This window comes from Candida tropicalis (assembly GCF_000006335.3).
Source record: "Candida tropicalis MYA-3404 genomic scaffold supercont3.2, whole genome shotgun sequence".
NCBI classification, from domain to species: Eukaryota; Fungi; Ascomycota; class Pichiomycetes; order Serinales; family Debaryomycetaceae; genus Candida; species Candida tropicalis.
The window spans coordinates 1786400-1798399 of record NW_003020049.1 but is presented as its reverse complement, the minus strand read 5'-3'; the positions used below and the strand labels follow the sequence as shown (position 1 = coordinate 1798399).

The window sequence follows — 12000 nt, the reverse complement described above, 5'->3', positions numbered from 1 at the left end:
TAAACCTTTCATTATATTAAAGTATATAATAATACATATAAATAAGGTAATAAAGTATTTCGTAATGATCTTTTTTCTTCTTTTTTTTTATGATTCTTTATTTATGTATTCTTTTTTTTTTTTATAAAAACGACTCTTTCAATTAATTTTAATTATTATCATCATCAATGCGTGTTGGGGAAGGAGGTAATTTTTTAAAATATCTATCACTTTAATAACGTCACACTTGTTGTTGCTCTTGTTGTTGGTTATCTTGTGGTGGTGCTGGTGGTGGTTGTAGTGGTGCGTATAAAACTTGCGTCAAATATTTTCTCTTGTATCTTACAATTGAGGCAACAGCTAATGTATTATGTTTAATTGAAGTTGTTGCCAAATGATTCAACACAACATGATTTGGAATTGGTAAAGCACCACTATTGTTTTCATTATTATTGTTAAAATTATTCAAGATAACACTTTCTAAATGTGGAGGTAATTGAGGTGGATGCAACCATGCTTGTTGTTGACCATTATTACTTCTAGATTGTTTATCTATGGCAACATAATATTGTTCCATCACTTTTGGATCTGTGAAAATAGGTGGAATATCACTAATGTACTGATATTTTTTAGCATCCAATGCTGTACTTTCATCATCATAATATCTTGAATAACCATTACCCATATCATCATCATCATTAGTCAATCCCCACATGGAATTACTTCTTGATCTTCCACCAACTGATGCTCTACGACCACCACCAAGTCCTTGTTGATCATTTCTACCTGCTTCTCCTTGTTGTAGATCTAATTGTTCTTGTGCAGGTTGTTGTTGCTGCTGTTGTGGTGCGCCTTCTTGTTGTTGTTGTTGTTGTTGCAACAAATGTTGTTGGACATTATCAGGAGTAATTTCAATATAATTAACAAAATTACCCGTTTGATCAGTTGCAGTAGGTAAAAAATCAGAAAATCTTAATTCATTATCCACAACAAATCTAAAACGATGTGTACCGACTGGTAATCCCAAAGTGATCAGGAAATTATTATCGGGTTGTTTAACCAATCCAATCATTTTTCTCCATCCAGTAAAAGAACCAGTAACATAGACCTTTTGACCACCTTGAACCCATTTGATATCTACAGGAACTGCAATTGTTGCTTCTGGTCCTGGTACTGGTTGTTGTTGTTGTTGCTGTTGTTGTTGTTGTGGGATATTTGGAGGAATAGGATTCCCTCCTTGTTGTTGTTGTTGTTGTTGTAAATTTGTTGATGATGGATCAATATTCATCTTGTCATCTATATCTTGTGAAGCTCCGCTATTATCAATATTCATTCTATCTAAATCAATTTCATCAGTTAAATTCAAAGTTGATCTTCTTCTTCTTGGTTGTTGATCACCGTCTGCTTTACTGACATCAACCATTGATACATCTTTGGTAGTATTATTTATATCTTCACCCGCATTTGAATTGGGATCCGCTTGTGTTGGAGAACTCGGATTCAGCATTGCCTATTATCTTTTTAACTATCCGCCTTTCAAAATGTGAATTTATGATAAAAAAAGAAATGAATAAAAAAAAAACGCAAATATCTGGACTACTAATACAAGATTATAAGAAAGCGAGGAGGGGATGCCACGGATAGATAATATTCTAAAAATAAAATGGGGACAATCAAAAATTTGTTGATCGGGAAAGAAATGCTAATTGGTAATAATGATGTCGTTGAATGTTATTCTACCCTGGTTTGATAAATTGATAATTGTAAAATGATTAATTATCAAAGTTGTTCTATGGAGAGAAAGCCAAAAACAAACAAAAAAAATATGATACAATATAGAGCCACTTTAATTATATTCTCTGAACAATGAAGAAAAGAAAGTCAGCCTCTAGATGGGATGTGTGGGCACTTGTTATGAATGAAAAGTAAAAAAAAAAAATACCCTAGATTATAGCTGTGAAAACTAAAAAAACAAACTGTTGAATTCTTTAGAAGTTGTTGATTGGTTGAGTTTAGTTGAGTTGAGTATCAAGTAAGGGAGAATTTTCCTGATGATTAGAAAAATTGATTTTCGTCGGCGATTTTTTTTTTTTCTTTCTTTTTTTTTTTCTGCTTCTGTTTCTGTTGTGAGTTTGTTGTTCATACTTTTTTGCGGGCGGGCCGTCGTTCTGTCTTCTTTGAATAAATTTGGCCCTGCCGCCTGCACAGAGTAAATTGCTTATGACACACTATTAACCAACCAACCCCTTATTGAGAGCACGTGTTAATTTGGTCCCATGTAGTTTCATAATCTATGTGATGGGTTTAATTATTACAAGTAACTAACTGTTGGCTTCTCTTTAGTAGTAGTAAAATCAATTAGAACAGAATTAGGATTTACTCATCAAAAAATACATTGAGCTATTCGTATTTACGCATAGAACATTTACAAAAGTTCTTTAAAAATATATTGTCTTAACATCGTCAAGACAAATATGTTATTTACAAATCATTGGTCATTTCTGGTAATATTGATCAACTGATTAAGCTAAAATCTCAATCAAATAATTTAATAAAAAGGAATTAAAGTGTTTTCCTACAAAGTTAAAAATGGACAAAGAAAATTTATCGTAAAGGACGTTGCATATATTTTAAACAATCTTAAATCATTTTGATTTCTTAAAGGTTGGTTTTATATTATTTTCATTTTTGCAACCATTACTATTTTTTTATACACTTAGGAAACAATTTCAAACAAAAGGAAGAATTGAATAACTTAATAATCAGATGAACCATAAGAGTCGTTGTTTCTTCTGTTGGAAGAACCATAGGAGTCATCGTCATCTCTTCTGTTGGAAGAGCCGTAGGAATCAGTGTTTGATGAACCGTAGGAATTGTCATTGTCTCTTCTGTTAGAAGATCCATAAGAATTGTCATTATCATTGCCAAATGAAGAAGAACCATAGGAATCATTACCTCTCTTGTTTGATGAACCATAAGAGTTGTCGTTATCATTACCATAAGAAGATGAACCATAGGAATTGTCATTTCTCTTGTTTGAAGAGCCGTAGGAATCATCATTGTCATTACCGTAGGAGGATGAACCATAGGAATCCTTGCCCTTCTTGTTTGAAGAACCATAAGAATCATCATTGTCATTACCGTAGGAGGATGAACCATAGGAATCCTTGCCCTTCTTGTTTGAAGAACCATAAGAATCATCATTGTCATTACCGTAGGAGGATGAACCATAGGAATCCTTGCCCTTCTTGTTTGAAGAACCATAAGAATCATCATTGTCATTACCGTAGGAGGATGAACTATATGAGTCATTGCTCTTCTTATTAGAACCATAGGAATCAGTGTTTGATGAACCGTAGGAATCATTGTTTGATGAACCGTAGGAATCATTGTTTCTCTTGTTAGAAGAACCGTAGGAATCATTATTATCATCATTACCGTAAGAAGAAGAACCGTAAGAATTGTCGTTATCTCTTCTATTGGAAGAACCGTAAGAATCGTCGTTATCACGTCTTCTGTCGTTGTCGTTGTCGTCGTTGTCTTTTTTACCGAAACCAAAAACCATTGTTACTTATTATTACTATTGATGAATAAATTCTAAAGAGCAAAGAAAACAAAAGAGAAAATTCAATTGATTCCAAAAAAAAAAAAACAGACAAATTATGCGTTATTTATAGTCATATTTGAAAGGCAAATTGATTTGGGTCTTAATGTCGATTTTCCCATTCCACGGGGTAAAATTAAAGGAGGAGGGATACTCTTCTTCTGTTGTGTTCAAAATATCATTTATTCTAAAACATGAAATTTTCAAAAAGCAAAGATGCATTTAAACGATCCCGCATATTTGTTTTGTTTTTTTGTTTACCCCCTTTTTTTTACTGACCTGTAAGTTTTTTTTTTTGTTTGTTTAGATCAATTTTCCGCGGTTGTGAAAAAATGATCTTTCTCTTTGCTTCCCAATCATATACCGTAGACATTACGACAATAGAATAGCAATTGAAAACAAAGAAAAAGAAACTAAAAAACCCAATGGATGTTGAAATATATAAAGAATTGATGTTAAGAACAATTGAGAAAGAAATAAAGAAAAAGAAATGGAAAAACTCCGCCAATTGTGGTTTCCATTACAGCCACAATTGGTTCCATAAAGAATGATGTGAAATGTTCAATACCCGTTTCAGATCAATTCAAGATGAAAGACTTTTCTTCGTCTGATTGGGTATGTGGATCTTTTTGTTGCTGTTTTTTTTTTGACCTGCAACGTAGTCTACCGTTGGATAGGATATTTTTGGGCTATTAGAAGGGCATATTTACCGCTTCCATTCATCCCAACATGAAATTCGTAACTTCAGTAGTTTTTTTTTTTTTTTTTTTTAGTATTAATTTTCATTTTGAAAGCCCCGTTTTGCTAAAGAATGATCCAACTCACAAAGACTATGCGATTCTACCGTGAATAATTCATGTAATGGGTATCATGAGACTAAGGTTACGATGTTAATAACCATTTTTTTATTTGATCCATAGTGGCTATACTTTCAATTGATATGAGAACCAATTATTCTCTTTTTTTTGGGGTGGAGTTTGTAGATCACAATTTCCTTCCAACTCCACGTCTGAGGGATGATATTGAAATTACGCAACTTGGATTCTTTTTCTTTAACATTTGCAGTTGTTTGGAATTTTGCTGCTGCACACGAACATTCTCTAAGATGGTAACAAATTATAAAGAAATAGAAGGAAAAGATTATATGGTACAGAAATAGAATCGATTGATTCCCGATGAAAGTTTGCAAAATTTATTAAAGAAAAAAATCTTGGTCGTACTGGTTAGTACTACAAATTTGATTTCCATCGGTTATGTTTATTAATTTGGTTTAATAGGGACCCAATAAGACCTTCAACTGCAAGAACCAGTCTGCTAACTAAAAAATCTCTTAATTATTGTGTTATGACATGTGGATTAGCCATCTACAACTAAAATAGCACTAATTCAAAGCATTCATTGTGCATCATCTTCTCATTGGAAACAGTTGTAGTTTTCAATTCTTAGAATTACGAAACATTTCTAATCCACACCAGGATATTAACGCCCACCACCAGCAAACAATATAAATACACCATAGCTTAAATACATAAGAATCAAGTGTCTCAAAGTAAATCGTTAGATTATCACGTAGCAGTGATGATAAAGGCAGGATGACATATCTCCATAGTTCAAATATTGAATTTACTGAAATGATAAATAGAAACCATGTAACAAATAATATTAAATGACCATATTTCCTTAGACGAGAATAATCAAGTGTATCTTTAGGAGTAAATTGATATTCGATAAGTGGTAAAGGTTTGACCATAGTAAAACAAACACTGTATGAGCTTAAATAGTTCTGAACTTCTCCAGTGCTATATAAAACTTGAAAAAAAAAAATGCGTGTCATAATTTGTCTTTGGTAGTGTAAACATGTTCAATAATTGACAAATGGTTTCAATAGGAACCAATCTAACCCCCTAGAATGACATTGATAGCACCATAAGAGTAGTATGTTATTGTTGATAATTCAAATGATTGATATTTAACAGTATTAGCTATATTTTTCTCAGGAATTTTTATGGTTTCAGTAATTTCAACGTTTTTAGAAAAAGTTTGTAAACATTTATAACGAAATGTTAGTCATATATCGTAAGTATATAATATCTAAAATAACGAACTAAGACAAAGTTTAGCTTTTTAAGAAGAGTACTAAAACATTGAGGGATACATTTATGTACTCCTTGAGGTTATAAAACATCTATATACGGCATATTTATCTATATATCATTTAGTGAAGAAATTAAACCAGAGTATCTGAAAAGTTTCAAAAAACATCAAAAGCCTCCTGTAGTACAGTTGGTTATGAAATGGTCCCTTGGCCCAGTTGGTTAAGGCGTGGTGCTAATAACGCCAAGATCAGCAGTTCGATCCTGCTAGGGACCATTTATTTTTTTTGCACAGATAATAACTTATCTAACCCATAGATCATATGTTATTGATCGTACAGATCCACTACGCACCATCGTATGATTGGTTATAAAGAATTGTATTTTTCTGCATCAACCTGTAACACTTTGATCGTTTCTTATCACTTCCTTACACCCATTCGTAGGCACACACACATACTCACTCACACACTGTGATAGGAAAAAAAAAGAACACTAAAATAAAGCTCCCCAGTAATCAAACCACACTCTTTTTTAATTCATTTGCTGAATGTCAGTTTTATCACCACTAATGGCTAGTCATGAATTAAGCAATGCTAATGATGATGAAGTATGTAATTGAAATGTGTGGGTACTATTTTTTTTTTCTGTGTTCTTTGGATACTAACATAGTATTAGATGGATTGGACGTTACAAAAGGAACAACTACTAGAGAAGTATATTATTGATTATTACCAAAATTTAGAAGATACTCGATATTTTTTCAAGAATTTGGATTGGAATAGTATTTATAATTTAGTGGGTATTGATGATCAAGATTTTTTACGATTGAAGATTGATGAAATTTATGATAATTATATGACATTGTTCCTTGGAGAGGATTTCAATACAAATCAATTGATTCTGCATTGGAAGTCTAAGAGAAATCCCATTTTCCAAGAAGTTGTTCAATTAATTGAATCACTTGGTTTGGAAGAGTTCAAATTTGATCTTCCAACACAAGAAGATACCGCACCAGATCAACCACAAACCACACCCGAGTATAATCCAATTCCAGATTCTATACAAAAAGTAAAATCACCACCCGTTCCACAGCTAACCAAAACAGAAAGAAGGGCATCACTCGAACTAATGCATCCTAGACCAACATTTGGAATACGTAAAGAATTCAAATTATCAAAAGCTCCAATTGCAGCAACTACCAACATCAATGTTATGGCAAAGTCAGAGGCAAAGACACTGGTTAAAAACACTACATCACCCACAGTAACAAAAACCAAGAAGAAGTTTTCCCTTAAACAACAAAAGTCTCAACCACAAGTTGGATTGGAACAAGGAATGAGTCGTCCAAAACATAGGCGTACATCAACTGTTGACGAACAATTGCCAACATATATTAGAGATCAATTGACTAAGCATAGACCACGGCAGAAACTTACACCCAAACCATCAAGACATCAAATACCAACTATTCTGTCAAATGAATCATCACTTAAAGGAAGTTATAAAAAACCATCAAGACTACAGAATTTGGTAACAAATTCACAGTTTTTATATGCACATAACAAGGATCTATCCACTAGTACCAAATCCAGTCCGACAAACACTTTTGATAGTGATCAACGAATTCAATTTTTCTCGGATGAATCAGATAATGAAGACAATAAGGAGTATATTCTGCCTGATCTGTTGACTAGATATATTGGCATGCATGTCGAACATGAAGACGAAGAAGAAGATGATGACGAAGAAGAAGAAGCTACAGAAAATGATAGCCAAGAGGAGGAAGAGGAAGAAGACCATGACTTTGTGAATGTTGGAGAAGAAGATGACGATGATGATTATTTGTTCAAGATATGAGTTCTCAATTTCAAATATTATTATTATTATTATTAATATCTCGATTTATAATTCTATTTTCCTAATAAATGACAATGAGTATTCGTACATGAATAATGAAATTGCACTAGTAGGTGCCGTCTTTATGATACTAACTCCAAATCCTCTATACAATCCAAGCACACCTTCTCTTCTAAGGATAGAAATAAATAAATGCAGAGCACTAAAGGGATGACCATGAACCACTGAACACATTTGACATCTTTTTCTCAATGTATCTAATGGAAAAGTTACACCTTTTGAAAATGCTCCAGCAATAAATCCACATATACCTTCAATAAATGGTACATGTTTAAAATTACTCGAGAAATCACGAGCTAATTCATATGACCAAAACATTAATCCAGAAGTAGTTGAAACCGAAAGCATAGCTGGTCTTATTCCAGCAAATATTCCTCTTATACCTTCCGTTTGGATTATACTTTTAACTATACTTGACATAGATAGTAGATTTCTAGTTCTATTCGCAACCAATCTTGTTCTTAATAAATCAAATGGATATGTTACTAAAGTACTTGTAATTCCTGAACCTATTCCTGCAATTAAAGAATGAGTTGATTCAGATAATTTTATTTTATATAATTGTTCCAATATCAGTAGTTGTTTATTCAAAATTGAATACGATGCAAATTGTGATCCTCCATATAGAATATATAGTATTTCCGCAGGTACATTTCCTTTCCAAAATGCAATTACACCTTCATGTCTTAATAAATTTTTAATTATCGTTGGTACTGTTTTTCTTTCTTTAAATCCACTTGATTCTAATTGAAGTCGTATCTTTATAGTATCTAATGGTGCTGTTACTGCTCTAGAAACTGCTCCTGCTATTGATCCAGCAGTTAATGCTTCAAGTGGAGTAACATCAGAACCTCTTTTTAAATGATCTGTTCGATTATTTGTCATTCGTATGTTGTTATGATTGGGCTAATCTTTAGTTTGGTAGTTTATGAAAATAATTGGTTGCTTTTATTCACCAAGAATGGCTGTACGTATGTACGTATGTATGTGGATGTTTGTGTGGTAGATTTTTTTTTTTTTTTTCGTTTGCTTCGACTCGGTTTAATTGTGCACATCTCGAAATGGACACTAATTCTCCGGGCAAAAAGAGGGGGAAGGGGAAGAGAAATATTTTTGAGTCAATTAAAAGTCAATACAACTCGGAGGGATCACTTTTAAATTAAGTATTGCTCAATATGTTATATTTCATTTACATTGTGAATTCCTCTCTATAAATATTTCATCTTAATCTCATCAAGTACGGCTATAATCACTTTTTTGGACGGGGAGGGGGGGGGGACATTGAAAAGAAAATCGGCCGAGTTGAAAAGCACGCGACGAATAAATTTAGTGTGAAAAAAAAAAAGAATCTTTGCCTGAAGAATGATGCGAAAAATAAATAAAAAAAAAAAAAAAATTCAATCAAACAAGGAACGCGTCTTCTTCTTCCTTTCCTTTAACCTTTATCAACCTTTCACGAATACAGATTAATCAATGGATATTCCTAAACATCCTTTAATTCCTAAACATGTATTTGTTACGATAATAAACAAATCTGTTGCTTTAGACAACGTACTATCATTACATTATACTACACATATATCACATCCACAATTATCAAAGATCCTTAATCAAGCATCATCACTTGCCAAAACAGTAATCCATACTAGTGATATACAACAAATATTGGAGATAAATCCGGATATGTATGTGATGTTTAAATTAAATGATGAATTATCTATAAAACTCTCTAATATCTCACAACTACATCAACTGAGAAAGAATGAATTTATTAAAAAAGTCAAAATTTGGATTGAATCAAATCAAGATCTTGATGAAATTCCTAAACGACAATCAATAGCAACAACAACAACAACAACAAGTATATGTAAATCACCTAATAAAATCATTAAATCAAAACAAATAATTAATAAAAATAGTCCAAGGAAATATTCTGATTTGAAAAATGATCCATCAAAATTTAAATTTAATGAAAAATCTGAACCTAAAGAAAATTCAATTAAAGGATTATCATTACTTGAAAGAATTAAACTTAAAGAAAAATTAGCAAAAGAACAATTATCTAAACAAATAACACCCGAAGAAAAATATCAAAATTATTTAATTGGTAAAATTCCAATGATTTATGATATAATTTATCAATTATATAATTCTCAAAATGATAATTGTAAATCTTTTTCAACTAATAAATTAATACAAATTATTCAAGATAGTTCAAATTATCCTGTTGTTGCTGATGAAATTCATGATGTTATAAAATTAATACAATCAAAATTATCTAAAATTAAATTAATTGAAAAAAAATGGTTTACAAGTTATTCGTGTGTCTTATCTAGATAGGGATCTGGATTTACAAATATTCAAAGTAAAGTAAAGTAAACTAAACTAAAATATCAATAATTTGTATGTATATATATATATATATATATATGTTGTGTATTTACATACCGATGAAAATATTGTAATTATCTATAATATCTACTTTTCCATTAATTAGCTTCTTCCATAACTTTATAGTCTTTAACTTCTTCTTCAGGTTCATCATTATCACCATCTCTTAATGCAATATCAGCTGCATGAGAATTCATAAAGAAATACTTCAAGACATTTTCAATGGCAAATGTAACAACCAAATCCAAAATAATACATCCAGTTAACTTAACTTTAAAATTAAAAGTCATTGGAACAAATTGCATAACTTCATTCAATTCTGGCATGAATTCAGTAGAACAGGCAAATGTCAAACCTGCAACACCCAATAAACCATAATACATCCCTTTGTTACTAGTGATACTTTCTCTAAATGGTAAACCAATATAATTAACAGCAAACGTGGAAACTTGTTGAGCCAATTGTAACAAAAACATACCAGTATTCAACAAAGAAGGAGAAAATTCTTTTTCCAAATCAACACTTGGTTCTCTTGGTTCAAGAATATAAATTTCTCTAGTAATATAAACCAAAGTGATGATATGAATAGCAAATTGACCCAAAATCGAACCCATAATATAAATATTGAAAATACCTTCTTGTGGTCTTTCTTTAGATAATTTTTCCAATGGTCTACCACGAGAAATTGACAAGAAACAAACAGATAACAAAATACCAGAAATAGTAGCTTGTCCATCACCAAATTTCATACCAGCCAAATACAAAACAGAAAGGGAATAAGATGAAATCAAACAGTTCAAGGCCAAGATCTTGTACATTTGAATAGTAGAAACTAGTGCACAACGACCTTGACGAATAATATGAGTAACAGTACTAACATTAGCCAATTTAGAAGTGAAAGGAGCAGCAACTGAAGCATCACCCAATTTCAAAACAGGTGCTTCATCTTCAGCCTCAGCATCATTCATGGCACCAAGAATGGTATCAGCAAAGTTGTTACCACCATTAGCATTAACACCAGCAGCCCCCTTTTCAGGAACTTTAACTGGTTCTTTCATGGCAGCAGCAACAGCTTTTCTCATATCATCAGTAATAGTAATCCCCTTCTTTTCCATAGCTTCCAAATATTTTGGATTTTGTGGACCTGGTGGATACAAATGGGCAATAACTGGAGGAACAGGTGGTGGAACTTTACCCCAATTGGTAAAAATCTGCACTTGTTTTTCATAAACTTTCAAAGTAGCTTCAATCTTTCTATTTTCAGCAATCTTTTTCATACCTTCTTCAGTACCATTCAACAAAGCAACACCAATATTGGCTTGTTTCAAAGCACCAACATCATTAGTACCATCACCACACATTAAAGTATTATATCCAGCTTCTTTCAATGAAGTCAAAATAAATTCCTTTTGAGTTGGTGAAACTCTAGCATAAACCCAAGTGTGTTTCAATAATTCCAAAATTTGTTCATGGTCACTCAAATAGTTCAAGGCATAACCGGTGATACAGATATCATACTTGGTAAACAATTCAAGATTAATCTTGTCAGATGATCTAAATGGGATAATAACGGATTCAGAAACATTTCTCCAGACCAAGTTATCACCTTCACCAATTTCATGATGTTCTTCAGGAGCATCCAAAATCAAGACATCTTTAGTGGTAATACGAACTTCTTTAGCAACATGACAAGCAGTTAATGGATTATCACCGGTAATCATAACAGAACGATGAGACGATTCATTCAACATTTTAATAGTTTCAATAGCATCATTTTTCAATGGACAGTGGAAAACAATAAACCCAGCAAATGTAATTTAGATTCAATTTCTTCACGGGTAACCTTGTTCACATTAACATTGGTATCCAAGTATTTATAAGCAAGGGTCTAAAACATCGGGAACTGGCTCTAGTGAAAGATTTGTAGATTTCTTCATAAATTTTTCTGGAGCATCAATCACCATAGTACGAATAGTTTCTGGGGCACCTTTAGCGGTAACAAAATTTTTACCA

The 12000-nt window shown here is 32.1% G+C and overlaps 8 protein-coding genes and 1 non-coding gene across 9 annotated transcripts; 3 read left to right on the top strand and 6 right to left on the bottom strand. All coding sequences in view use genetic code 12, as the record gives it.

Moving 5' to 3' along the window:
- Window positions 1-220: 220 nt before the first annotated feature.
- KIS1 (Kis1p) lies at window positions 221-1486 on the bottom strand (the record flags this gene model as incomplete). Its single annotated transcript, XM_002547565.1, has 1 exon — window positions 221-1486. The coding sequence occupies one exon, from the start codon at window positions 1484-1486 to the stop codon at window positions 221-223; it is 1266 nt and encodes a 421-aa protein (XP_002547611.1).
- A 1193-nt stretch (window positions 1487-2679) lies between these two features.
- On the bottom strand, window positions 2680-3414 carry CTRG_01917 (uncharacterized protein; the record flags this gene model as incomplete). The annotated part of the gene is made up of 1 exon (XM_002547564.1): window positions 2680-3414. One exon carries the CDS (start codon window positions 3412-3414, stop codon window positions 2680-2682), a length of 735 nt encoding a protein of 244 aa, XP_002547610.1.
- DDR48 (DNA damage-responsive protein 48) lies at window positions 2735-3544 on the bottom strand (the record flags this gene model as incomplete). The annotated part of the gene is made up of 1 exon (XM_002547563.1): window positions 2735-3544. One exon carries the CDS (start codon window positions 3542-3544, stop codon window positions 2735-2737), a length of 810 nt encoding a protein of 269 aa, XP_002547609.1.
- A 1474-nt stretch (window positions 3545-5018) lies between these two features.
- CTRG_01915 (uncharacterized protein) lies at window positions 5019-5417 on the bottom strand (the record flags this gene model as incomplete). The annotated part of the gene is made up of 1 exon (XM_002547562.1): window positions 5019-5417. One exon carries the CDS (start codon window positions 5415-5417, stop codon window positions 5019-5021), a length of 399 nt encoding a protein of 132 aa, XP_002547608.1.
- Window positions 5418-5879: 462 nt separating this feature from the next.
- Window positions 5880-5953, top strand: CTRG_06284. The gene has a single exon. It is a non-coding gene; the product is annotated as a tRNA-Ile (tRNA).
- A 401-nt stretch (window positions 5954-6354) lies between these two features.
- CTRG_01914 (uncharacterized protein) lies at window positions 6355-7536 on the top strand (the record flags this gene model as incomplete). Its single annotated transcript, XM_002547561.1, has 1 exon — window positions 6355-7536. One exon carries the CDS (start codon window positions 6355-6357, stop codon window positions 7534-7536), a length of 1182 nt encoding a protein of 393 aa, XP_002547607.1.
- Window positions 7537-7581: 45 nt separating this feature from the next.
- On the bottom strand, window positions 7582-8481 carry CTRG_01913 (thiamine transporter; the record flags this gene model as incomplete). Its single annotated transcript, XM_002547560.1, has 1 exon — window positions 7582-8481. One exon carries the CDS (start codon window positions 8479-8481, stop codon window positions 7582-7584), a length of 900 nt encoding a protein of 299 aa, XP_002547606.1.
- A 588-nt stretch (window positions 8482-9069) lies between these two features.
- Window positions 9070-9936, top strand: CTRG_01912 (uncharacterized protein; the record flags this gene model as incomplete). Its single annotated transcript, XM_002547559.1, has 1 exon — window positions 9070-9936. One exon carries the CDS (start codon window positions 9070-9072, stop codon window positions 9934-9936), a length of 867 nt encoding a protein of 288 aa, XP_002547605.1.
- A 149-nt stretch (window positions 9937-10085) lies between these two features.
- Window positions 10086-11738, bottom strand: CTRG_01911 (uncharacterized protein; the record flags this gene model as incomplete). The annotated part of the gene is made up of 1 exon (XM_002547558.1): window positions 10086-11738. The coding sequence occupies one exon, from the start codon at window positions 11736-11738 to the stop codon at window positions 10086-10088; it is 1653 nt and encodes a 550-aa protein (XP_002547604.1).
- Between the last annotated feature and the right edge of the window lie 262 nt (window positions 11739-12000).